At 51.0% G+C, this 25,251-nt stretch overlaps 1 protein-coding gene across 1 annotated transcript in view; it reads right to left on the bottom strand.

Moving 5' to 3' along the window:
* Positions 1-13,207: 13,207 nt before the first annotated feature.
* LOC144159988 (uncharacterized) overlaps positions 13,208-25,251 on the bottom strand; it is a 53,563-nt gene continuing 41,519 nt past the window's right edge. Inside the window, exon 13 of the mRNA XM_077691615.1 lies at positions 13,208-13,322. Within this exon, the coding sequence (XP_077547741.1) occupies positions 13,208-13,322 (115 nt within the window). The remainder of the gene's footprint in view (positions 13,323-25,251) is intronic.

Genomic DNA, 25,251 nt, shown 5'->3' with positions numbered 1-25,251 from the left:
GCGACGCGCGCTTCCGTGTTTACTGTCATAAAGCTTTCGACCGTACGAGCCTTTTTCCTCGCTTGAAACTGTACAAGATGTTTGTGTCGCGTCATTCAAATTTTATGAACTAAATCAATGACGTTTTGAGTACTGTGGCAGCCGCTATCCCGGCTTGCAGGATGCAACACAAGGAGATGAACTGGTGATTATGTGCAAGCCAATTTCAGTTCTACCTAGCTGCCTTTACGTATAGTGGCGCAAGAGGAGTACTCAATCTATATGTAGCGAATACATGTTTGGGTAGTACCGGGCTTGATGTAACGGTGGTATTGACCGGGAGGTGTAGAACGTCAGCTGTGCGGTATGCCGAAAAAAGCGCTTTCTTCGATTTGTACGCACATAAACTACCCTCGCATGGCTGTTATTCTGAAAGCTGGAATGTAGCTTTCTGTGTATCTGGGCGCTCCTGTCCGGTGGCCGCGATTTGCACGGTAATTTTCGTGACGCTCTAATATGTAGCGAATACATGTTTGGGTAGTACCGGGCTTGATGTAACGGTAGTATTGACCGGGGGGTGTAGAACGTCAGCTGTGCGGTATGCCGAAAAAAGCACTTTCTTCGATTTGTACGCGCATAAACTACCCTCGCATGGCTGTTATTCTGAAAGCTGGAATGTAGCTTTCTGTGTATCTGGGCGCTCCTGTACGGTGGCCGCGATTTGCACGGTAATTTTCGTGACCTTCTAATATGTTGCGAATACATGTTTGGGTAGTACCGGGCTTGATGTAACGGTGGTATTGACCGGGGGGGTGTAGAACGTCAGCTGTGCGGTATGCCGAAAAAATCGCTTTCTTCGATTTGTACGCACATAAACTACCCTCGCATGGCTGTTATTCTGAAAGCTGGAATGTAGCTTTCTGTGTATCTGGGCGCTCCTGTCCGGTGGCCGCGATTTGCACGGTAATTTTCGTGACGCTCTAATATGTAGCGAATACATGTTTGGGTAGTACCGGGCTTGATGTAACGGTGGTATTGACCGGGAGGTGTAGAACGTCAGCTGTGGGGTATGCCGGAAAAAGCACTTTCTTCGATTTGTACGCGCATAAACTACCCTCGCATGGCTGTTATTCTGAAAGCTGGAATGTAGCTTTCTGTGTATCTGGGCGCTCCTGTCCGGTGGCCGCAATTTGCACGGTAATTTTCGTGACACTCCAATATGTAGCGAATACATGTTTGGGTAGTACCGGGCTTGATGTAATGGTGGTATTGACCGGGGGGTGTGGAACGTCAGCTGTGCGCTATGCCGAAAAAAGCGCTTTCCACGATTTGTACGCGCATAAACTACCCTCGCATGGCTGTTATTCTGAAAGCTGGAATGTAGCTTTCCGTGTATCTGGGCGCTCCTGTCCGGTGGCCGCGATTTGTACGGTAATTTTCGTGACGCTCTAATATGTAGCGAATACATGTTTGGGTAGTACCGGGCTTGATGTAATGGTGGTATTGACCGGGGGGGTGTAGAACTTCAGCTGTGCGTTATGCCGAAAATAGCGCTTTCTTCGATTTGTACGCGCATAAACTACCCTCGCATGGCTGTTATTCTGAAAGCTGTAATGTAGCTTTCTGTGTATCTGGGGGCTCCTGTCCAGTGGCCGCGATTTGTACGGTAATTTTCGTGACGCTCTAATATATAGCGAATGCATGTTTGGGTAGCACCGGGCTTGATCTAACGGTGGTATTGACCGGGGGGTGTAGAACGTTAGCTGTGCGCTATGCCGAAAAAAGCGCTTTCTTCGATTTGTACGCGCATAAACTACCCTCGCATGGCTGTTATTCTGAAAGCTGGAATGTAGCTTTCTGTGTATCTGGGTGCTCCTGTGCAGTGGCCGCGATTTGTACTGTAATTTTCGTGACTCTCTAACCCCGGGTTTAATAACTTAGTACTACGAGACTGGCATCATCTATCTTGCACAGTCAACATTTTTCAAGACTTGTGACTCAACGTAATTGCAGCGAAAATTTGGCAGGGATCTCTAAAGAAAGTTGGAGCAAAAACATTACTTGCTACTAAAATGCTGCATGGACGAGAATCTCGGCAGCGAAGAGCAAACAGGTATGCAGTATGGCCCTACGATCTCAGGCACACATTCTATTCCTAAAAATTTAGTGCCGATGAAGCTACCCGTAACATGTGAGGCGAAAATCTGCGGATTACAGGGCCCCGCCACCGTTTACCGAATATGTCGATATAGAAAATGATGCTATAGAACGCTTTGCACGAACCGTTCTACCTATTACGAACCCTTAAAGCATAAGCTCGAGTATTTACGGGCTTTTCAACCTGGAATGGCGTTTTTGCTAAGTATGGGGCCCCTCGGACGTACCAAATCGCCTCAGCTCAGTCAGAGTCATATCAACGTTAACCGTAAACCCGCAATAACTTGCGGGTTTGCCGATGACCGGATCGGCGAAATCACACCAGCGAACATCGCTTTTTGCTCTCGAGCCAATAAGCAGCGGGAAAAAAATTGAGGCACCCCTCCGTCTAACGACGAGGATGGTTGAAGGCACAGCTTTCTTGTGACGAATCATGGTCGTCGTTACACGGTGGGGAGCAGGATTTTCTGATAACTTTGAAAGTCCTTGCACCCCTCTTAAAACCGAAACCGCTTCGACCTTATCGAAATGGAGCAATTGGATAGACGACGCAGGCTTCGTAACGAGAACCCAGGTTTGATTCCTGCCACAGAAAGAGTTTTTTTTCTTTTATTTCACTCGTTTTCGCGATACAAACGCCATACGTGCGGACACTAAATCTTCGCTTTAAAAAATCGGCAACCTATCTGCTCACTTTGCTCTAAATGTCTTTTTTTTCATGCGATAGATTGCCCTACGGCATAGCATGGAGGTTTATAGGTACAGCATTGCACCAGTTGCACGCAGAAAGCCAAGAAAAGACCGGTACTGGGGTCCCCATATCCAACGCTTAAGATCGGGGGGTCTCCCAGGATGGAGACCAGTGCCTCGGAGGTGTTGGGTTCTGGCGTTTCTAAGACCTGAACAAGTCCACAACAAGTGTTAGCGTCAGCTTCTGCCGCAGGAGTCACACAGAAGGGGCAGGTGTCCGCAAACGGGGCGTGGTATCGGGCAGGCCAAGCGTGAGTAACTGCTGGGGATAACGCCACCCCAACTCGAAGCCTCCGCAGCAAGACCTCCTCCCAGCGAGCGACCCACTAGGGAGGTCAGATCCACGCTGTGGAAGTAAAACACGCGTGGCGTGGCGGAGGTTCTCTTTTTCAACCAGGAGTTCTTCTAGGGTAGATACTCGAAGTAGTGGTAGTGGCCGTAGGAGGTCTCTTCGGTGGCAGGCGCGATCTGCCACAGTGTGGGCAGGAAGCGTGTCCCGGCGAATCCATGCAACGTAGACAGGGCATGGATAAGTGTCCATAATCTCGTGAATGCGTGCGGCCAGGCTTGTACAACGCGCAACGTGACGCAAATCCCGAATCGCTGCCGTTGAGTTCGTGTAAAGGTCCCGCTTGTCCCCAGTAGTCAAAGTCGATGCAAGCGCCTGCAGGTCATCCTTAATGGCAGTAAGTTCTGCTAGCAGGCTAGGGAGTACACGGAGTGACTCGTACGGGCAGCTTTGATTTAGGGCAGGGTAGGAGGGACACGTCAAGGCCGTGGTGGCGAAGCAGTCGTATGCCCCGGCGTCCACAAAAGCCGGGACAACCAGCGGTTGCGTCCCAGGCGCTCAGTATATAAAGGACGGCACCTGGAGGCTGGTGAAGGCCCCAGGTACGGGCGTGTAGCCTTGTTAGAGGCTCGTTGTCCGTCACCTGATGGAACAGCCAGCATGGTGGCCTTGCGGTGGAAAAGGCTGGCATCGTATTCGGCGGCTGGCGTACGTACGCGGCGAGAGCTGCTGCCTCTCGAACCAGTCCACGTTTCAGCAGGCGTGCGGAACGACGCTGATGAATGAGTTCATCAAGCTTGTTTAGCTGGGCTTCTGCTTGGAGCTGTCGAATTGGTGTTAGGCGGGGGAGTCCAGTAATAGTGCACATGGCGGCTTTGTTAATAGCTTCCAGCCGGTCCCAGTCCCCTTGCGTCATGTGCTGGAACTGTGCCTGGTACACGAGCCTTGGCTGTAGTACAGAACGCACTAGGAGACGGGCCATCGTCCAGCAGGCCCCGCCAGACTTCTGGGAGATGCGGCGAACAAGGTGGAGCAGTTGTCCGGCTTTCTGTCGAGCAGATCGTATCCACTGAGCTGCCGACCCTAAGGCCGATATCTCTAAGCCCAGACCCCGAAGGTGTCCGACAATGGGAATGGCGGTACCGTTCAGTTGTAGGACGATCGGCGATACTGCAAGGGAGCGACGGCCCCAAGTGTTTGCGACTGTAAGTGCAGCAGTCTTTTCTTCAGAGAGGGTGACGCCCACATACTCGCACCATTTCTGGCAATCTGTTAACGCTTGCTGGAGGCACTCGGCTTGTCTTGGCAGGTCTGGATGGACTGTCCATACAGTGATGTCATCCGCGTACGTGAGGATATACAGGTCTTGAATAGTGGCCAGGTGCCAGGCTAGCGGCTACAAGACGATGTTAAAAAATAGCGGAGACAGAACAGACCCTTGTGGCACACCGCGCACTAGTGTAAAGAAGCCGAAACTTCCACCGTTGATGCGTACGGAGAAAGAGCAGTGTTGTAGGAAGTGCCGGACTAAGGCACAGACTTTATCTGGGAGGCGGAGACAACTTAGTACCTCTAAGATGGCAGCATGGCTAACCTTGTCATACGCCTTGCATATGTCCATAGCTAGCACAGTCTTCACACAGCGAGAACGGCCTCCCCACCAAAACCATAGATGGTAGGTAGTCCAAGCCATCCTCAGTACCAAGATGAGGCCTGAATCCGATTTGCGCCGGGTGATACCACTGAAAAGTATCAAGCCACCACTGAAGACGCGTGGCAAGCATCCGCTCTAACAGCTTGCACAGCGTAGATGTCGATGCAAGTTGGGCGCAAGTTACGAAGTTCATGTGGCGATTTCCCGGGCTTTGGGAAGGGGACAATATCCGCCCGAAGCCACGATTAAGGGAGTTTACCAGAGAGCCACACTTGATTTAAGGAGTCCAGAAGCATCGTGAGAGCTGGGTCGTCAATATTTTTTAACGCCTCGTAAGTAATGCCGTCGGGACCCAGAGTAGTACGTAGTTTAGCTTGATCGATTGCGGCCAAGAATTCAGCCATTGTAAACGGTGACTGGATTCCCTAAATGGCTTCGCAAGTTGGTTGTAAGCCCACACTGTTCGGTAGGGGGAACGGAACCGGCTTTGCCACTGGCACAGCATCAAAGGCTGGAAACAAGGCCAGGGCAACGTCGGGGGCGAATTGTGCCGGATCCTTGTTGGATGCAAGGCAAGCACTGGCTGCTGCTTCCAGAGGGCAACTGCCAGATTCCATGGCGCGAAAAGTACGCCCGACAATGCCGAAAGACGATAACTTTTTCAAGCTCTTTATTCCCCGTGTCGCTCCTCCAACGAGACACATGATGGACGTTTGCTCAATTCAATTTTACCGCGTTGCACTGCTCGCGCAGCACTTAGTCGAGCCTTTTCTTACTGTTAGACTTCTTGGAATGCCGCCACGAGGTAGTTGCGTGCCCAAGCTCTTTGCGTTTTTCAATCAAAACATTTTTTCCCAGACGTATGTTTATTTCCTGTTGCAAAAACCAAGCAAATATGTATTTTTTAATTAAAAGATACAAATATATACCCATGTATTGATGTTTTGATTGATGAGAAAGCATTTGACTCAGTCGAAACCCTAGCAGTCATTCAGGCATTACGGAAACAGGGGGCAGATGAGCATTATGTAAAAATACTAGAGGATATCTACAATGGGTCCACAGCTACCATCATCCTCCATAAGGAGAGCAGTAAAATACCTATAAGGAAGGGGGTCAGACAAGGAGACACAATCTCTCCAATGTTATTCACAGCATGTTTACAAGAGAGAGAGAGAGAGAAACAACTTTCGCTGAGCCCATTTCAGGTGACGCTCGCAGGCGTCAGACTGGGTGGAACCCTATTCACGAGTCCCATATGAGTCCAATAGCTCCTGGCCCCTGGACGCGAGCTCTTGCTGCGTCGACAGGTCGGGGCTGGACATCAAGATCTCCCATCGCTCGGGTAGGGGGGGAAGGGGAAGGGGGAGGGAAGGTAGAGGATTCTTGAGCTCAGTACACTCCGCCAGTATGTGCGGCAGGGTGCCTTCCGTCTTTTTGCAGAACGGGCAGATGGGGTCGTGTTCTGCCGGGAACATCTTGTTCAATAAAGCTGGGTGCGCCAGTGACCCCGCTTGTGCGCGGCGCACTATTGTTTGTTGCTTGCGGTCGAGTTGCTGGTGCGGCACGGGAAGCCTGCACCTGGCGCTCCTGTACAGCGTGGTAATCTCGCGGTAGCTCGTGACTGGGTGCGGTAGCTCCGACTCGTCCTCGGCCCGGTCTGCTAGTTCGCGGCGGTAGTGGTCGGCGAGGGCGTTGCCTTCCACTGTCGAGTGTGCCGGAACCCACACGAGCTCTACGTCTCGTCCCGGTGGGCTGCGCTTTGCGAGAATTGCTATGGCCGCGTGGGAGACGATTCCCTTGCGGTAGTTGCCGTAAGCCGTCTTGGAATCTGTGACGATCGTGTGCACGTCTCCGTGCGTGAGGGCGAGAGCGATGGCCATCTCTTCTGCTTGGCTGGCATCTGTCGTCCGTAGCGACGCGCTGATCACCAGCGTGTCGATGGTCGTGACGGCGGCCACTGCTTTGCTGCTGTGCTGGGGAAGTGAGGCGTCCACGTAGAGGACCCGGGGGTCTGCTTCCAGCTGTCGGGCGAGTGCCTGTGCCCGCGCGGCACGCCTCTCGTCGTTCCTGCCGGCTTGCATATTGCGCGGCATGGTTTGGTCTTGAGCGCTTCCCTCCACGGCGGAGGTAGAGGGTGCTTGGGTATCTGTGGTTCGATGGGCCAACCAATCTTCCGAAGGACTGCTCGGCCGTGCTCAGTCTGGCTCAGTCTCACTCTCTGGTTGGAACGATGAGCCTCTATGAGCTCGTCTACCGTATTATGTGCCCCCATGTCCAGCAGCTTCTGTGTAGACGAGTACTGGGGCAGGCCCATAGCCGTCTTGGTGGCTTTCCTTATGATCGTGTCTAGCGTGTTCCTGTTCGCCTTCGTTAGCTGGAGGTACGGGGCCGAGTAGGTGATGCGAGACACGATGAACGCTCTGACCAGGCGAAAGGCGTCGTCTTCTTTAAGTCCTCTGTTCCGGTTCGCAACGCGTCGGATCATTCCGGTGACCTGTTCGGAGGCCATCTTGATCTTAGGAATGGCCGCTGTCGCCTTGCCGTCTCGTTGTAGCAAGAGACCGAGGATGCGCAGCTGCTGCGTGGGCTTGACGTCTACGCCGTCGATGGTAACGACCACATTCGGCTCGGCATCGTTCTTGCGTCTTCTGGGCTGCACGTGAGGAGCTCCGACTTCTGGGGTGCGCAGCACAACCCGCAGGTCTTGGCGTATTCGTGGACCGTCGTTGCCGCCCTCTGCAGGACCTCCTCCGTCCAGGATTCGGATCCCGCGCGACTCGTCCACACCGTAATGTCGTCGGCGTAGAACGCGTGGTCCACGCCGTCGATCTGTTTGAGTAGACTTGGCAGCGGGAGGAGGGCCAGGTTGAATAGCAGGGGCGACAGGACGGAACCCTGTGGGGTGCCGCAGTCTCCCAGTTCTATCGGGTCCGACTTCTCTCCTCCAATCTGTATGACCGCCATGCGCTTGCTAAGGAAATCCTTAACGTAGCCGAACGTGCGTTGGCCACATCCCGTCTTCTTGAGGTTACCGAGAACGCTCGCGTGGGACACGTTGTCAAATGCCCCCTTTAAGTCGAGGGCCAGTATTCCGCGCGGCGAGCTCCGAGTGGCTTTCTTCATCACGAGCTCCTGCAGTTGCACCAGGACGTCATGCGTGCCGAGGTGCTGCCGGAAGCCGTACATCGTTTCGCGCATTTGGTTGGTCTCTTCTAGGTAGGTTTGGAGTCTACGGAGCACCATGCGCTCCATTACCTTCCCTACGCACGATGTGAGGGAGATGGGTCGCATGTTCTCGATTGTGAGGGCTTTGCCCCGCTTTGGGATGAACCGCACTTGCGCCTCTTTCCATTCCATGGGCAGCAGCGAGGTCTCCCAGGTCCTGTTGATGTGGCCCAGGAGCCTCTTGGCCGCCCCGTCGCTCATATTGCCGAGCAACGTGTAAGTGATCGTGTCTCCGCCAGGAGCACTGCGTCTGTTGCTATCATCGATGGCATTCCAGAGTTCCGCCAGCGTGAACGGCTCGTCGAGTTTGTCGTTCGCCGGGCCGTCGTACTTCTTGGGGATATGGAACTTACCCCTATCGGTCTTGAGGTAACGCGCCGTCAGGTCTGCGACGAGCTTGCGGCCGTCTCCACCGTAGGTATTCAGAACCTTAGTGAGGTTGCGATGCGTTGCCGTATTGCTGCCCAGCGGGTCGATCAGGTGCCTCAGGTGGCCCCAGGTCTTGCGCGTAGACAGCTTGCCCTGCAGTCCGTCGCACATACTCAACCAGTTCTCTCTGCTAAGCTTGGTGGCGTACTCTGCAATCTCTCTGTTGAGGACTGCAATACGCCGAGCTAGCTTCTTGTTTCTCCGCTGGCGCTTCCACCGCCTCGTGAGCGAATGCCGAGCCTCCCACATGTGGGCCAGCCTCGCGTCGACGAAGGGCGTCTGCACCGTCGTTGTGACCTCTTGTGTAAATTTGGCGAGTGCCATCTTCTGATCGTGCGCCCATTCCGCGTACGTCTGCTTATCTTCTTTGCGCTCCCCTTCGTTTTCCTCGTCGAGGGGTTCCTCGTCTGTGTACTTGCGGAGCTTGTCCCAGTCCGTGATTCGGGCTTTGCCGAGCGTAGCCCGAAACCGTGGTCTAAGAAGTATTCAGAACGTTGGATTGGGAACAGGCGGGAGTAAGGGTTAATGGAGAATACCTCAGTAACCTCAGATTTGCTGATGACGTTGCCTTGCTAAGTAACTCGGGGGACGAATTGCAAAGCATGCTTTCCGCACTGTACGAACAGAGTAGAACCGTGGGCCTGAAAATTAATATGCAGAAAACTAAAGTAATGATCAATAACCTCGGGACAGCACAGCGGTTTTAGATAGGTGGTGAGGCAGTGGAAGTGGTAAGCGAATATATTTACTTAGGCCAAGTTGTGACCCCAGATCCCAACAATCAGGCAGAGATAATTAGAAGGATAAGAATGGGGTGGGGTGCATATGGCAGACATTCTCAGATAATGAATAGCAGCCTACCATTGTCGCTGAAGAAGAAAGTGTACGACAGCTACATCTTATCCGTGCTCACCTACGGGGCAGAAACCTGGGGGCTCACTAAGAGGGTTCAACTTAAATTGAGAACGACTCAGCGTGCAATGGAGTGGAAAATGATAGGTGTAACATTAAAGCACAAGAAGAGAGCGGAGTGGGTCAGGAAACAAACACCTGTTAGGGAGAGATTAAGAAAAAGAAATGGACGTGGGCAGGGCATGTAATGCGAAGGCAAGATAACTGCTAGTCATTAAGGGTAACAGAGTGGATCCCTAGAGAAGGCAAGCGTTGCAGGGGGCGGCAGAAAGTTAGATGGGCGATGAGATCAAGAAGTTTGCGGGGATAAATTGGTCACAGTTGGCACAGGACCGAGGTAATTGGAGAATAATGGGAGAGGCCTTTGCCCTGAAGTGGCCGTATACAGGCTCATGATGATGATGATGATGATCATGATTGATGTTTTGCATCAAATATGCCTAAAGTTTTCTTTTTTCCAAACAAAATTGACAAATATGAAGTTTGTTGGCAGATTTAGTTCTTTAGAAATATTTTGCCTGTCTAAACGTCTCGTTAAAGTACTCCAACTTTCGGCCGGGCGGCAGGATCAGGGAACAGACAATATACAGACCGAGAAAAAGTTTCGCGTTGAAGTAGCCCGATAAAGACTCCAGTCTTAAACTCGAAACCCGGGCACGTGTTTTGTATTTTCTCGTATGTCATAGTTTCCTGTAAGATAAAGCGTCAAAGCCGATTTCACAACTGCAGAGCAGCCGGAAAAACAAACGCGGATGGCCGACATGCGGTTGAATTGTTTCCTAGGCTTGTAAGAGTACAGCGCACAAAACACTTATCTTTAAAAGAGCATTCAAATTTAACTACTTACATCCGAATATTGCCAAGACAATTTTTTGTAAAAATGTTCGAGACGAAAGGGGTAAGCTTAGACATGAGAACGTTACGTTTCTTTTTTTTCCAATCCAGATCGACGAGTCAAGATAAAGCTTATGTAATAAAGCATTAGTGAAAGGCTGCGTTCTATATGCCTTGTTTTGCTTCCGGGCGTTTTGTTCTTGCTTCTGCCTTCTACACCTGCATAAATCTGTTAAGAGTTTAGTTTCAAATATAACACGTGAGACGCAGGTGACAAAGGAAATCTTCAGGGTTTTAAAACGTTAAACAGAGAGGAACAAACAATAACTTTCACTCAAATGCGCTTGGTATAGACTTGCGAATTTACAATGCCTTTTACGTAAAATTGCGAGAAAAAAAATGTTTTTGCCTGCGCAGATTCAGTGCTGGAATTGGCGAAATGGCTGCGACGCCGCAGGACCGGTGTCCCAAGTCATGGATCACTTCGAGCTGGACTGCCAGTACCACGCAGTCACCTGCTTTCGCTGCAACCAAACCATGGCGTACAAAGAACTCGCTGATCATCTAAAAAGCAACGATTGCACTATTCCACAAGCCGCCACTGCAATCAGCGGCCATGAAAATCCTGACGCAAACATCACGCTACTCGCACAAGCAATCGGAGAGCATCGGGACAAGTTCTCTTCGATGCAAACTTGTTTTCATGAGACAAAGGACCTTATCGTGGGCCAAGCACAGGCTTTCAGGGAACGAGGAGCTGCCGACGTACTTGTAGCTGAATCCGTGCAGACCTTAGATAACACCCTCAAAGAAAGCATAGGCCAGGGTCAGGCTGCCGCTAGTTGTGCTGCTGAAGAGTTAGGACTTATACGGAACAGCATCAGCGCCATAATGAACCAGCTATGTGAGGTCGCAGCTTTAGTAAATGAAACAAAAACATCGTTAGGCACACTCACCGCTGAACATGACAGGGAAGTATCATCAGTCTGCCGCGATCTACAGCAAAAATTAAATGACTTGACGGTCTCCTCAGCTGAGGGGTCGTTAAAAGCTGAAAAACGGCTGGCCTCGCTAGAGGAAATCTGTCACAAGCACGTGAATCCTGAGGCAGACAATAATGTCAGGTTGACACGCTTAAACGACAGTTTAACCGGCGAGGTATGCGGGAAGCTTTCTGTTTTAATGAACGGTTCCAAAGCAATCCCGCAAAACACGATGAATGTTTCTGAGCCATTCATATGGACCATTGAAAAATGGTCGGAACTAAAAAAAGAAGCTGCCTCAAAGGGAAACGTGGTAGCCTTGTCAGACAGCCCTAAATATTTCTACGGATATTGTATCCTTCCAGGGATAGAAATAACGAAAACAGATGGAGATGGAACCCTTTGTTTAAATTACCACGTATGTCAAGGAGGGTACGACTTGCTGCTAGATTGGCCAATTAAAAAACGACTGACGCTACAAGTTCTGGATCCTCAAAAAACGGAAATTCCCCAAAGCGTCATTGTCGACACTTCGCTCGGGTGCTTTAGTCTGCATGGAATGCCAACCAACGCTAGAAACGGCATTGTAAGGAGCTTTCAGCGCATAAAAGTGGCCGACATCGAGAAAAAGGGTTGTGTGCAAGAAGACATGGTCACTGTCAAGTTTACGGTGTCACGGCTGTAGCGAAGAAAATGCTTTCATGCATTTGAAAGGAGAGAACGAGTTGACACAGGACGGTAACCATTGGACACATTATCGCCGAAGACCTTGATAATAAAAGCACAAATAAAAACTTGTTTGTCGATTTACTTTGTGGTGATTAGGTGTTGAAAAAGACCTTGATAATAAAAGCATAAATCAAAACTTGTTCATCGATTTACTTTGTGGTGATTAGGTGTTGAAAAACCGGGTAGTTATGTCCGTTGGATTATTGAAAATTTGTGCCTCCTGTTTAAGAGGCGGTTTTCCCTGCGTTTAAACCTCTGACATAAAGGCTGCCATCCTCGTCGTAATCACTACTGTCGATGCAACTTGTATTTACTTATTTTGAAGGCTGGAAACACAAATTACACAACAAAACGACGTAATAAGTGGCATTTGGATTTTCGAAGGTACTGAAAAAGCGAGAAAATCCAGATTAAGGCACAGTCAAGTGTGCAAGATCCGAAGGTAATTTACGTAACGGGCAATTGATGTGTCAAAAACAACCAATATCGATGTGATGTTTACAGTCTCGAGCTACGAAAAGCACTTTTCTCTGCATTTAAGAAGGCTGAGCAAGGTACGCATAAATGTGAGACAATTGTTAAGAAATGTAGAAGCGGTTTTTCCAGTAAAGATGGAACTCCACTATTTCATAAGTACCCTTATTTCGTAGCTGTCACGTTCCAATGAAATGCAAAGCAGAATAGGCTAACTATACGATTCGGAGAGCTTGACGTGTGGAGAAGGCGGTTTTTTCTACGTCCGGTCAGTATACCCACCATAAAGCCTGATTCTATTTCTAGAGTGAAAATTGAGATTCTGTAAAAGTCAATACGACTGATCCGGCTCGATCCTAAAGTTGCGAGAATCAGTGATTTTCCAGTCGAATCCAGCTATACTGTGGGATAGCGTTGATTTACGTCAATATTTTTTGAAAGCAACTGCAAAAAACAGGGTTCAGTCGAAAGCTTTTAAACTGTTTGAACCCTTTTTACGCCACTAAGGTTGACTTTGTCTTTAACAACCGTCATAACGCATGTTCATAAATTTATTGAGACGTTATTTGGTTGTGCTTTATCGCCAAAACACGTGAACAAAGTGTTTTTCTTTGTTTTAACCGCGGAGCTGTTGTTACTGGCAGTAAGTTCGGTGTTCGTGCGGGCCGAAAGCTCCCCGCTGGGAGCGCTATTGCGCAGGGGTCGTGCAGATATCGCAATACCCACTCGACATCGGAAAGACACGTTATAGTGGCCGCCGCAACACGCGAGAGGAGCGTGCGCATGCGCTCAGCATCGCACAGGCGACCTCGCCCGCAGCGTCTTCACAGTTGTCGGCATGGCCCGGCAACGATAGTTGGCATCGCCGAGGAAGAAGCCGCGGTCGGACAGGCAGGGGGTGGCACTGAAACCATGTGTCCGTCAAGGCTCACCAGAACTGCTTGGCGATTGAGGTCTTGCGCACGAGTGCAAGGTTCCCTGTTTTTTTTCACACCCATTTGTTAAACCACGGCCGAGCTTGAACATGACACCTGCGACATCGTGCTTGGAGGGAAACCAGTTACCGCTCATTTGGCTTGCCTTTTCAGCTCACAAATCTCAGCATTACGAATAATTCATCACACGCTGGTGAACAGCCCCGAGGAAGTCGTAGATACGACGCTAGAAACAAATGGGCGCCTTCTTATATTTCTCCGAAACACCGCTTTTCAAGGCTTGCTGCATGGCGCAAGGTACCGATAGGGAAAAAACATCAGAACACATCATTTGGTGCGAAAGACGGCGCAATTTATTCACTCAGAACGAACGCTGCAACCGAAAAAAATTACGGCCACCTCCCCTCGCGGAAACCCTGGTGTGATGCGACGCTGAGGGGGGTTCAAGCGCAAGCGGAGAGCAACCGTCGACCGAAAGGCCGCCGGAGAGCGGCACACCGGTTATATGCGCAGCGCGCCCGAAGGAGAGGAGACCGCGGAGCGGAGAGAGAGAGTGCCGCGGCTATGAGGCAACACAATCCAACACAATTCATTTTAATCCAATCCAATCCAAGCCAAGCCAATCGAATCCAATCCAATGCCCCTCGCGAGAGAGTGTTCGCTATCGGAGAGGAGAGGGGGAAAGTGGCTGCGGACAACAACAACGGACGCACGCAGGAAGCACAGAGCCGCCGACAAGAGATGCTCTCAGCGTCGCATGTAAAACTCAACTGCTCCATGTGATGCACGGTGGCAGGGTATCCTAGTTCATGTGGAGAATCAGTAATTTAAGTGACGGGAAAAGTTCCTGGCCACCGGGGTGTGCAGCAGGATTACATGTGAGCCTTCTGTTTAGCGAGGGGCACGCGCTGTTCCAGAATTCACCACAACGCATGCCACCACTAGGTTGAAAATCTTCGCAAACTTAGGCCCCGCAATAAGCAAGAAGTAAACAGAATAAGCGAAAAAGCCATCAACAAAGTAACGTGTACAGACGAACGTCGGTGAATCGAATGTCTGAGCGTTTGTCCCATTAGCGTTGATCTACAGTTCTCCCGTAGCTAAAAAACATCTATTCAGACCACGAATATTCTAGACTGAACAAGAACAGTCCGGAGAGCTGTCCCAACACCACACCCTAACTGTATGAAAACAAGATTAGCGGAGCGGCATGCAAAAGAAAGAGTACAGACGCACTTCACTTAGAACACAAGATACAGTCAAACCTCGATATATCGAACACGGGTATATCGAATTATTGCCTATATCGAACACTTTCTATATCCCGCGGAAAATCACATGAATTTTTAATTTTTTATTTCGAAATGGGACGGACATGAAATGGGTATATCGAACTCCGCCACCCCAGACTGCCAGGCTGCTCGCGCTGTGTTGACAGGCGGCGGGCTATCCCGCAGTACCCTCGAGGATAGCGGTGGCACGATGGGCATTCTCGACTGCTTCTCATCGGTTGCACCGAAGCTGAATTAGACGGTGCAAAAGAAGAATGCGAACTTGAAGAAACCTGGGCCAGCTGGAGCGCTTTGTTGGGGCTGAGCCACGAAGCATGTGCATTGATGACTTAGTTGGCGGTGACGACAGCACCGGTACGACGGCAGAGTTGACGGGTGTGGAGATCCTAGCAGAGGTTACTACTGAGCGCACAAACGAAGGCGCTGCCGAGGTTGTACCCGCAAGCGCTGATAGTGCACCGCTCCCGACTGACTTCGACCGAGGCTTCAGCGGTTGTGGCCCTACCGCACCGCTACTGCAGCGCTATAAAAGGCACCGGCATGTCGCTTGTGGAACGTTTGGACTACGTTGAGGAAGTCGTGTATAACACGCCAGCTACCCTGCTGCAGTACTTTAAGCCAAAAGAATAAATACTTTGAAGCACCAAGTGAGTATTTACTGCACAATTCGTTCATTTATTGACCAGTTTATGACTCGTTTGCTTCGTGATTATATATATCGAATTCTGGTTATATCGAACTATTTCGCGGGCACCACGCTGTTCGATATATCGAGGTTTCACTGTATCATATTCTGGAGCAACCAGGCGCTGGTAACAAAACAGATGAAAAGTAGGAAGCCATGGTTCGCGGCAATTTTCTCCCATTGATTGGAAACAGTGCGGATTCACCCCGGGAGGCCGCCTACCGATTTGGGACAAGACGTCCACCACTAAATCCAAGACTCGCTGGAGGCTGGATACTGGGAGCGTGGAAAGCAATGAATGCGTGCTGCAGTTAGCATGTGCCCGCGATGTAGACCTTCTCCTAGAGGCGCCACGAGGGTCAGGCTGTTTTGATGAAAGACCGGTTTTATCGTAAGGAACTCATTTTAATTGAGTGGATAAAGATCCGTGTGCTAGGTCATTTTTTAAAGACCATTATCTTTGTGTGCTCTTTTTAATACAGCTGGGAGGAGGGCATTAGGTTGATTATTTTCCAGCTTTTAAAATCCCAATAATTTCCATTTTAATTTCCAATTTCCATTCTCCGCCTTCACGTCCGCACGCAGCCATGTTGAACTGTAAAAAGCTACAGTTGACATCTACGTTTAGGTCTTAAGATATATGACGCGACAGCGTTATTTCGGCGAAGAAGGAGCTCTTTGGAACCGAGCTGTCTCGCCTTAGCATTTATGCTTCCCAAGCACTGAAGTTCACTGACAAGAGCTGGGCTAGGCGCAACTGTTTTTAATCACCGCGGCACAGGGCAGGCGTAAGCCATCTGCGCTTGTCTGCCTTTCAGATGTGGGCGTGAAAAAGTTCTCACAGCGGGCTGTTGGCCAGTTTCAGCGAGGAGGCGAGATTTCCAGTGTTTACAAGTGTTTATTCTGAAACGTCGCGTCCTTGCTGCACATTCTGGTTTCATACAAAACATAGACAGAGAAAGATGTTTGTAAGTACGACTTATTGAAAGTTTGAAAACTGGGGGATAAAGAGATGGCAGCTACGAAGTGTTGAAATCGGAGCCCAGGGCCTCAGAATTGGCTCCCGCTTATCTTGACTATCGGTTCCAAACTAAATGGTTGCTGATAGTGTGCGTTCAGTGTTTCGAAGGCTTTTCCCCTCTGCGCAAGATAAACTTCGTAAGCCCTCCCGCACTCCTCGCTTTCAAAGCAATCGCAACATTAAACGGTCTATAAGCGGTCACAACAAGGGTAAATGTATAGGCGCCATTTGTTCCTTTGGTATGCTGCTGCTGGTCGTGGTGCGTGCAGAGTGCAAGGCTGAGCGGGAGAAATGACACACTTCGGGCGACTTATAAGCGATGGGGGTCTTCGACTTTGCCTTTCCTTCGCTGCGGCTGTATAAGCGCAACGAGGCTACAAGACTGCTGCGCTGCGCATCGGCGAAGCCCCACATCCTAAGCGCGCCTCGTTGTTGCATTTCGTAATGTGCTTAAACGGTCACACGCTTAGAAAGTATAAAGAATGGAGTACTGTTTTACTCAGGACAGGCTCAGTGGTTACAAGAAGCTGGCAAAGACACACGTTATATCAGCGCCACCGGCGGCCGTTTTTCTGACAGATTTGAAACGCAAACATCTATGTGTCGGTATGTGGAAGTTCGTTAACCATTCGCAGGTTTTGAAAATTTGTATTGGCGCCTTGCAATATAGGTTGTGGCATATAGCACAGACATAGCTTCGGTTCATCAAACGCCTCTACATTTTTTGACACGACTGTTTCGAAGGCAAATAAGAACAAAGAGCCCATGAATTCGTTTTGAATAACCCCGCGAAGAGTTCGCACAGAGATAATTTTTGCGTTTTTTCGCTCCCTTCAGCCACTCAATAAGCACGAAACCAAGTCGTAGATTTTAAGTGCGAATGCACTTCTTAAGCGAGCCTGAAGCGTCCGCCGCCGTCCGCATAGCAACAGCTGCGGGTGCGGGCGCTCCTCGTCTTCCTTGGCAACGGGGGGAGATGGGCGCGCGCTGTCTGGCCGCTGACATGGCACATACCCACGTGGGGGATTGGCCAGGAATCTCCTCGTCTTCCTTGGCAATGGGGGAAGATGGGCGTGCGCTGCCTGGCCGCTGACATGGCACATGCCCACGTGGGGGATTGGCCGGGAATCTCCTCGTCTTCCTTGGCAACGGGGGGAGATGGGCGTGCGCTGCCTGGCCGCTGACATGGCACATACCCACGTGGGGGATTGGCCAGGAATCGGGCGTGAGAAGGGCTAATGCACCCGCTTAAAGGAGTACTGACACGAAATTTCAAAGCTGAGATCCGCTCTAGCAATCAAGTACAACGACAACACAAATAGGTGTCTGTGAATAAATGCATCTTTCTTTCTTTGTAGTTGTGTGTGTGTGTGATCTCTCTTTCGCGAACATTACCGAACCGCGCAAATTCAACTCGTGCATTCGCACTTTCACATTCTTCCCCTCGGGGAAATGCGGGGAATTTTTTTTCTATACGTTCCTGATTTTTCCTTACCTTTAACATAAACAAAGTTCCTGTGACTTGGAGAGCAGCGAGCGCAGAGGTGCCTTAGAGAAATTTGTTCCGGGCATTCTCGTTGTACATTGATGTCTGACTTTGTTACAAACCGCTTCACCGCAAACAGCTTCACCTCTGCCCCACTACAGTCCTCCTACGTTGAACTGTATGGGGGCAGAGGCTTTGTCAGGCATTCGGCCTATCTCTTGGCCCGGCCGTCATGGATAGCAACCCTAGAAACAATTCTGAATAATAAAATAAGATGGAGAAGAAAAAAAGAAATTACTTAGGAACTTAGACAATTTACCGCATCCGGAGAGAAAAAAATGTGAGGATCTCAAGGTTAAAGAACATCGACTAATCCCAGGCTTACGGTGCGCAGCATAGCAGCTCACGCTTTTATCCCACAATGCTCATCTTGGTGTTTCCGAAAATTTCTTAAAACTTCAGCGGCGGCTTTTCAACGTCACACAAGCGACGTCGTCAAAAAATAGCAGCGGCTTAGCTCGGCTATGCCAGGACACACGCAACGTGAATTAAGGTTCCGCTGGCTATTTTTAGCTTTCCTCGTTGTCTACGAGTAGCTTGATCACCATGCTTACTACTTCTTTAATGACACACACGTGGTATACGCATTATGTGACACATGTATATTTATCAAGCGGCTCCGGTGCAGCGTCATCAGTCGCTCCAGAGCTAAGCTGGTTCCACAGGCGCACGCCGGTTTTGCTGCGACGCACGAGCCATCGGTTCCACACCCGGCCACCCCTCGCATGATAACCAAGTGGACCGGGCCGCAACGTGCGGAACGGAGGTCGGCGAACAAGCTGGGCGCACGGTGGGGGGGAGCGGGGGGTGAGAGACGCCACGCAGCGAGCAATGTTCTGTGCGCCGTATGACGTCACTGCTCCTCCCGCTTGCGCAGCACGGCTTTCCAGGAGCCACGCGAAACTGCTCAACCTCGGCTAGTGTAGCTCACGCTACAAAATCAAAACTGCTCCGAAGATTTCCCCAAGATCGATATTTCCCCTCGGAACGTCTGCATAGTCGCCCGCGTAGTGGCCATCGTGTCTCATGGTGATGATGTAACCCTGGCGGAAGCCACGCGATGACGTCACCCGTCTGGGAAAGCTGTTGTCTGATTAGATTCCCACCTGGCTTCTCGGCGCGCTCCCCAGAAAATCGTCGCTCACGCCACGGCCAAGTGTGCAGTCACGCTCGGGTGACCTCATCGCTAGGCTCCCACACTGCACTAGGGCGTCGCACAGGACTCTACTCTCACTCACGCTCATCGTTCGCAGCAAAGCTCAGACTGGGGCTAGCTGGTTGCAGAAGCTTTGGTGAATTATGTACTAGAGCTGTGTGTCGCCCTCTATGTGTTTAGTCCTCTGTGTTTAGTCCTGTTCGTGCGCGCGTGCGTGCATGCGCGTGCGCGTGTGCGTGTGCGCGCGTGTGCGTGTGTCTGTGTGTCTGTCTGTGTGTGTGTCTGTTTGTGTCTGTGTCTGTGTGTGTGGCTGTGTCTGTGTGTGTCTTTGTGTGCGCGCGTGTGAGTGTGCGCGTGCGTGCGTGCGTGCGTGCGTGCATGCGCGTGTGTGTGTGTCTGTGTGTGTGTGTCTGTTTGTGTCGGTGTCTGTGTGTGTCTTTGCGTGCGCGCGTGTGTGTGTGTGCGTGCGTGCGTGCGTGCGTGCGCGTGTGTGTGTGTGCGTGCGTGCGTGCGCGTGTGCGTGTGCGCGTGTGGGTCTGTCTGTGTCTGTGTCTGTGTGTCTGTGGCTGTGTCTCTGTGTGTGTGTCTCTGTGTGCGCGCGTGTGTGTGTGTGTGCGTGCGTGCCCGTGCGGGTGCGCGTGTGCGTGTGTGTGCGTGTGTGCGTGCGTGCGTGCGCGTGTGTGTGTGTGTGCGTGCGTGCGCGTGTGCGTGTGCGCGTGTGGGTCTGTCTGTGTCTGTGTCTGTGTCTGTGGCTGTGTCTCTGCGTGTGTGTCTTTGTGTGCGCGCGTGTGTGTGTGTGTGTGCGTGCGTGCCCGTGCGGGTGCGCGTGTGCGTGTGTGTGCGTGTGTGCGTGCGTGCGTGCGCGTGTGTGTGTGTGCGTGCGTGCGCGTGTGCGTGTGCGCGTGTGGGTCTGTCTGTGTCTGTGTCTGTGTCTGTGGCTGTGTCTCTGCGTGTGTGTCTTTGTGTGCGCGTGTGTGTGTGTGCGTGCGTGCGTGCCCGTGCCCGTGCGGGTGCGCGTGTGCGTGTGTGTGCGTGTGTGCGTGCGTGCGTGCGCGTGTGTGTGTGTGCGTGCGTGCGCGTGTGCGTGTGCGCGTGTGGGTCTGTCTGTGTCTGTGTCTGTGTCTGTGGCTGTGTCTCTGCGTGTGTGTCTTTGTGTGCGCGCGTGTGTGTGTGTGTGTGCGTGCGTGCCCGTGCGGGTGCGCGTGTGCGTGTGCGTGTGTGTGTGTGTTACGCCCACCTTCCGCCTTACCGCTCGATAGCATAATACATTTTTTGCTACGTTTCCATGAATGCAGGAAGTCCACGCCGCATAACTACATAACAAACATAACTACATAACTAACTGCTTCATTCACCGCACGCTTGCGCTTGCATGCCGATTATTGCCCGCGGCAGCGATGGTGGCTGGCCCCATTTATTCAAACAAGTGGCTTGCAGAACTTGGCAACATATTCTTGCGTAGGGGCCTCTGTTTCCTCCTCGAAATTCATGCGCGTGGTGTTGCTCGATCTCCAGGGTTCCCACGTGGCTCCATCTTCCATCTTGGGTACGCTCCTGCAGCGAAAGAAATAAATTTGAGCAAAACACCACCCCTGAAAAACTATTACGCGGTTAGAGAAAAGGTATTGCGTCAGCTTCCGGTTCAAGAGCGACTTCGTGAGAGGATTGAGCCGACAGTTGATGAACTAAAACTGTAACACAGTGATGCGGCGCTTAATGACACAATCAAAACGTAATCTATTGACATACCGCGCGAAGCAACGGCACGCGCTAATAACCAACGCTCGGGATCACCTCACCTGACTGGCTACACATGTGAAAGTGCTTATGGATAGCGCTGCATTTGACGTCAAAAAAAGTACCTGACCTACACGTAGATTTATTCCTAGCTTTACAACGGGGAGTTTTGCTACCTGAGCTTATACGTCCCCATGCAAGAACGGCGTCCTTTCTATTTAAGGCAATGTGCAACAATGCCGCAAATGGCTTGTCTGCAGAACTGATTTAACCACTTTTCAAGATATGTACAAGGAAGATTGATTTCAAATAACGCTAAACTCAATACCTTCCAAAGAGATGGTGCGGTTACTAAACCGGCGAGTTGACCGAGCCGGTGAAATACGATCAGTTGCGGGCTGTGCTTATTGCTATAACGTCCGCTGTGGCGCATTTATTGTGTCCCCGAGGTGTCTTAGTTTTGCGTAGCGATTAAATGTGGACTAGAAATCAATTTTGCAAACGGCATTGACGCGAAACATCTCTGCCGCGCTAAGGAAACTTCAGACAATTAAACCTCAGTCTCTAGCGGATCCCACAGAGGGTTGCGTCAAAACATTTTCTCATGTACTGACACTGCGAATCGCATTTCAACCGGGGAAAGCAAGCCCAGGCACACGAAAAGTTTCAAAATACCCACCAAGATAGTGTAAATGGATGTTCACGAGGAGCGTTTTCTAATCCTAAATGGCAATATGCTTCATTAAAGCCTCGGTTCCAAATTCCTAAAGCTGCCGTATGCTTTCCCAATGATCATCCCGTGATTCCAACGTGCAAAGCCATGCGTTAAGGAATAAATCTTCCACGCGTCCCTGATGAGCCAACGCCATTAGGCTTTCACAACAATCCTTAGCAATTTTCTACCACACTAACACCTGCTTTCTCGCATGTGGAACTTCTTTTTAGCGATAAGATTGATTCTGAAGAGCAGCGACAAGCGGTTGGTACCATGGTCTGCGCCGGTTCGTGCCGCTGAGTGTGCCGAGCTGGCCGGCGTGTGCGCGGAATGTCTCACTTCACGATAGCCTGCTTTATCCATTTCTTGCGAGAGAGGGAAAAAAAACTTTATTTTACGCAGGACCTAAGTCCAGGTCCTAATTTGAAAGTTCAATTCACCGGATCCACGTAGTACTCCAGAATGTCCGTGCGGATCCATTGCACGTGTTTGTAGAGAGTTTCCTAGGCAGCCTGTATGTTTACTGTCGGCGGGGGAGACAACCAGAGCTCCCAGGAGGTGATGGAGGCGAGGGAAGGGTCAAGAGATGGCGGGATGCAGTACCAATAAGAACGAGAGATGGTTGGGTAGGAATAACACGTGGGACAGGAAAGATGGCCAGGGCGCCGATAGATGCGGTGAAGAATATGATGGGAGGGGAGTGAGGAGGTTTGAGCCTGCCGAATGTGGCACGCAGCCTCACGAGTTAGACGGGAACTGGGGGTGGGTACAGGATACGTTATAGGCGTTGGGCGCGTAATTTGTAACGGCGGGAAGCCCGGTGTTAAGTACGAACCGTCGGCAGGTGGTACAAGGTTGGCCAGGACATGGGCAGTCCCGGGAAAGCTACTCGGGTGAGCGCGTTTTCTAAGGCGTTTCCGCAAATGCCAGCGTGGCCAGGAACCCAAACCAGTGTGAAACGTGGCCGAGGATTCGATGCAAGTATTGGAGTGACGAAGTGTGTGGGCGAGTCTCATGGTGAGCGAAATTACAAAGGGCTGACTGATAGTCGGAGAAGATATATACTGGCGTGCTGGTAAGAACAGTAAGAGTAGCGTGCTCTATTGCAAGGGAAATGGCGCATTCTTCGAGGAAGGTAGAATCCGGTGGGGAAAGAAAGAAAAGCCTGGCAGTGTCTAAAGAAGGGAGTTGGAGAAATGAAGCCTTTCTCATTGAGTTCGAGGGGATGTCGTTGGCATCAGTAAACGATGGAACCATGGGAGAGTAGAAAATTAATTCGTCTGGAGAGGGCCTGAACGTGCAGTGCACGACGAGCAAAGTGTCGATCAGGGTTCATGTTGCGGGGCAAAGACTCAACCCGTAAATTAGTGAAAGTCGCCCAAGGAGCGGGTTCCGGTGGTATGGGGGGTAGTTGCGAAGTGGGGTAGTTAAGTGCATTGACAATAGCACGACCTTGGACAGAAGTCTGCAGGCGTTCGAGTTGAGCCTTGCGATTGCACGCGATGCGTTCTTCAAGAGTATTATATATCCCTAGTTCCAGAAAAGTGGCGCTCGGGGCGTAGGAGGGTACTCCCACAGAGATACGGTAAAGTGTTCGGAGGGAGGCCTCGTGGGACGAGAGTTGAGATGGCGAGCGTTGCAAATACGGAATGGTGTATAGTATACGGGACATAAAAAAAGCATCGATGATGCGGAGCAGGTGATGCTCGTGCATTCCAGCTCTTCGGTTGGCGACCCGGCGGAGGAGATGGGATAGCTGAGTGTTCTGATTGTGAAGTGTCCGCAGAGTCGGTACAGAGCTGCCCGCATAATGTAAGGTGAGACCACGGTGTAAGAATTTTCTTACACCGTGGGTGAGACCGAGAATCCGAAGGGTATCAACATGCGGTACACGGCTGCCAAAAATTTGCACCTGAGGAAGAAAACGGTCCGGTGCTACTCCACGCTTGTTTTCGACTACGAGTAGAGCGGAGTTTGAAGGCGAAATAGAGAGGCCGACAGACGTGACATAGCCTTGGATGACGTCACACGCTTGCTGAAGAGTGTCCTCCAGTTGGCCGGGACTGCCCTTGGTTGACCAGAGCGGGATGTCATCCGTGTATATAGAGTAGGAGAGAAGGGGGATGGCATCTAATAGTGGAGGAAGCGAAGCTAAAGCGATGTTAAAAAGGGTGGGTGACAGGATATAGCCTTGGGGGGTACCAGCTGATAGATAGAACGGGGGGAGGTAGAGCATGGGATAGAGAAACAAGCGGCATGGTTAGAGTGCAACGAACGGATGTAGGTATACATGCGAGATCCGCAGTTAGTTTTGGCTAAGTTAACGAGAATGGCAATGTGCTGAACATTATCGAAGGCCTTATGAATGTCGAGAGCAAGGATGCCACGGAGCTGAGAGGAGCTACGAAAGCCGTAGACGTCATGGGAAATACGGAGGAGGGTATCCTGAGTGGATATGTAGTGGCAGAATCCAGTTTGGGTGAAAGGGAGTGCAGAGTTGTGAGAACGGGGCCATTCAAGGCGCGTCAATGCCATACGCACAAGAAATTTACCAACAAAGGACGTAAGCGAGATAGGGCGAAGATTTGGAATAGTGTGTGGTTTGCCTGGTTTCGGGATCAAAATAATTTTGGAATGTTTTCAAGACGTCGGCAGTTTGCCACTGAGCCAGATGTGGTTAAAGGGAGCCAGGAGTTCTGAAAGTGCACTGTCGGGAACTTTGCGGAGTAGTTTATAAGTTATTCGATCTTCCCCTGGCATCGTATTACGACGAAGGGTGTTGAGCGCCCGGTGCAGTTCTGTTACTGTAAAAGGCTGGTCAAGGAGGGGCGGCGGGAAGTCTCGGCATGGAGGCGCATAAGCAGGAATGTGTGTACTAGTAGGGTACAAGTAAGCGCAGGTCCTCTTATAGCGTGTTAGGATGTTACTTTGTGGAGAGGAGGATGCGGGGAACAGGGTGGACCGGTGAGGAAGGTTGAATGAGCGAGAGGAGGAGGGACCAAGCCCGTTTGGTGTTCATTGCTGGATTGAGAGAGTCACAGAAATTCTACCAGTTCGTGCGAGCTAATTGAACCGCGTAGGTCTGGGCTTCGTGTGCGAGGATGTTTATTCGATGGCACAGGCAACGGTTGTCTTTGTTCCGGCGCCAGCGACGAATGAGCGAGCGGCGTGCGTCCCAAAGGTGCACGAGATGTGGGTCGGAGAAAAGGGCGTCGGCTGTCGGGGTAACATGTTTCGTGTGCCGGTCATGATTGCGCATAAGGGCAGGAAGCCAAGCGTCGGGATTAGATAGGTCAATGGTGGGGAGTTCCGACAGGTGGAAACGATGCCAGTCGGTGAGAGCCACGCGGGATCTTGGACGAGGTTTGGTCCGCATGAACGGTGAACGGATTTCAATAATGGTATGGTCGCTTCCGAGGCTTTCATGGAGGTGTGACCACGAAGGGTTGCCTGTGCCCTGGAAGAACGACAAGTCTGGGGAGGTGTCGCTTTCGACTGCGTTTCCGAGGTGGGTTGGGAAGGCGGGATCGTTCAGGAGACAAAAAAATTCCCCGCATTTCCCCGAGGGGAAGAATGTGAAAGTGCGAATGCACGAGTTGAATTTGCGCGGTTCGGTAATGTTCGCGAAAGAGGGATCACACACACACACACAACTACAAAGAAAGAAAGATGCAATTATTCACAGACACCTATTTGTGTTGTCGTTGTATTTGATTGCTAGAGCGGATCTCAGCTTTGAAATTTCT

Source organism: Haemaphysalis longicornis, unplaced genomic scaffold (genome assembly GCF_048455015.1).
Source record: "Haemaphysalis longicornis isolate Haplotype H1 unplaced genomic scaffold, Haemaphysalis longicornis Haplotype H1 scaffold_10, whole genome shotgun sequence".
Lineage (NCBI taxonomy): Eukaryota > Metazoa > Arthropoda > Arachnida > Ixodida > Ixodidae > Haemaphysalis > Haemaphysalis longicornis.
This window is presented reverse-complemented; position numbering and strand designations above follow the sequence as displayed.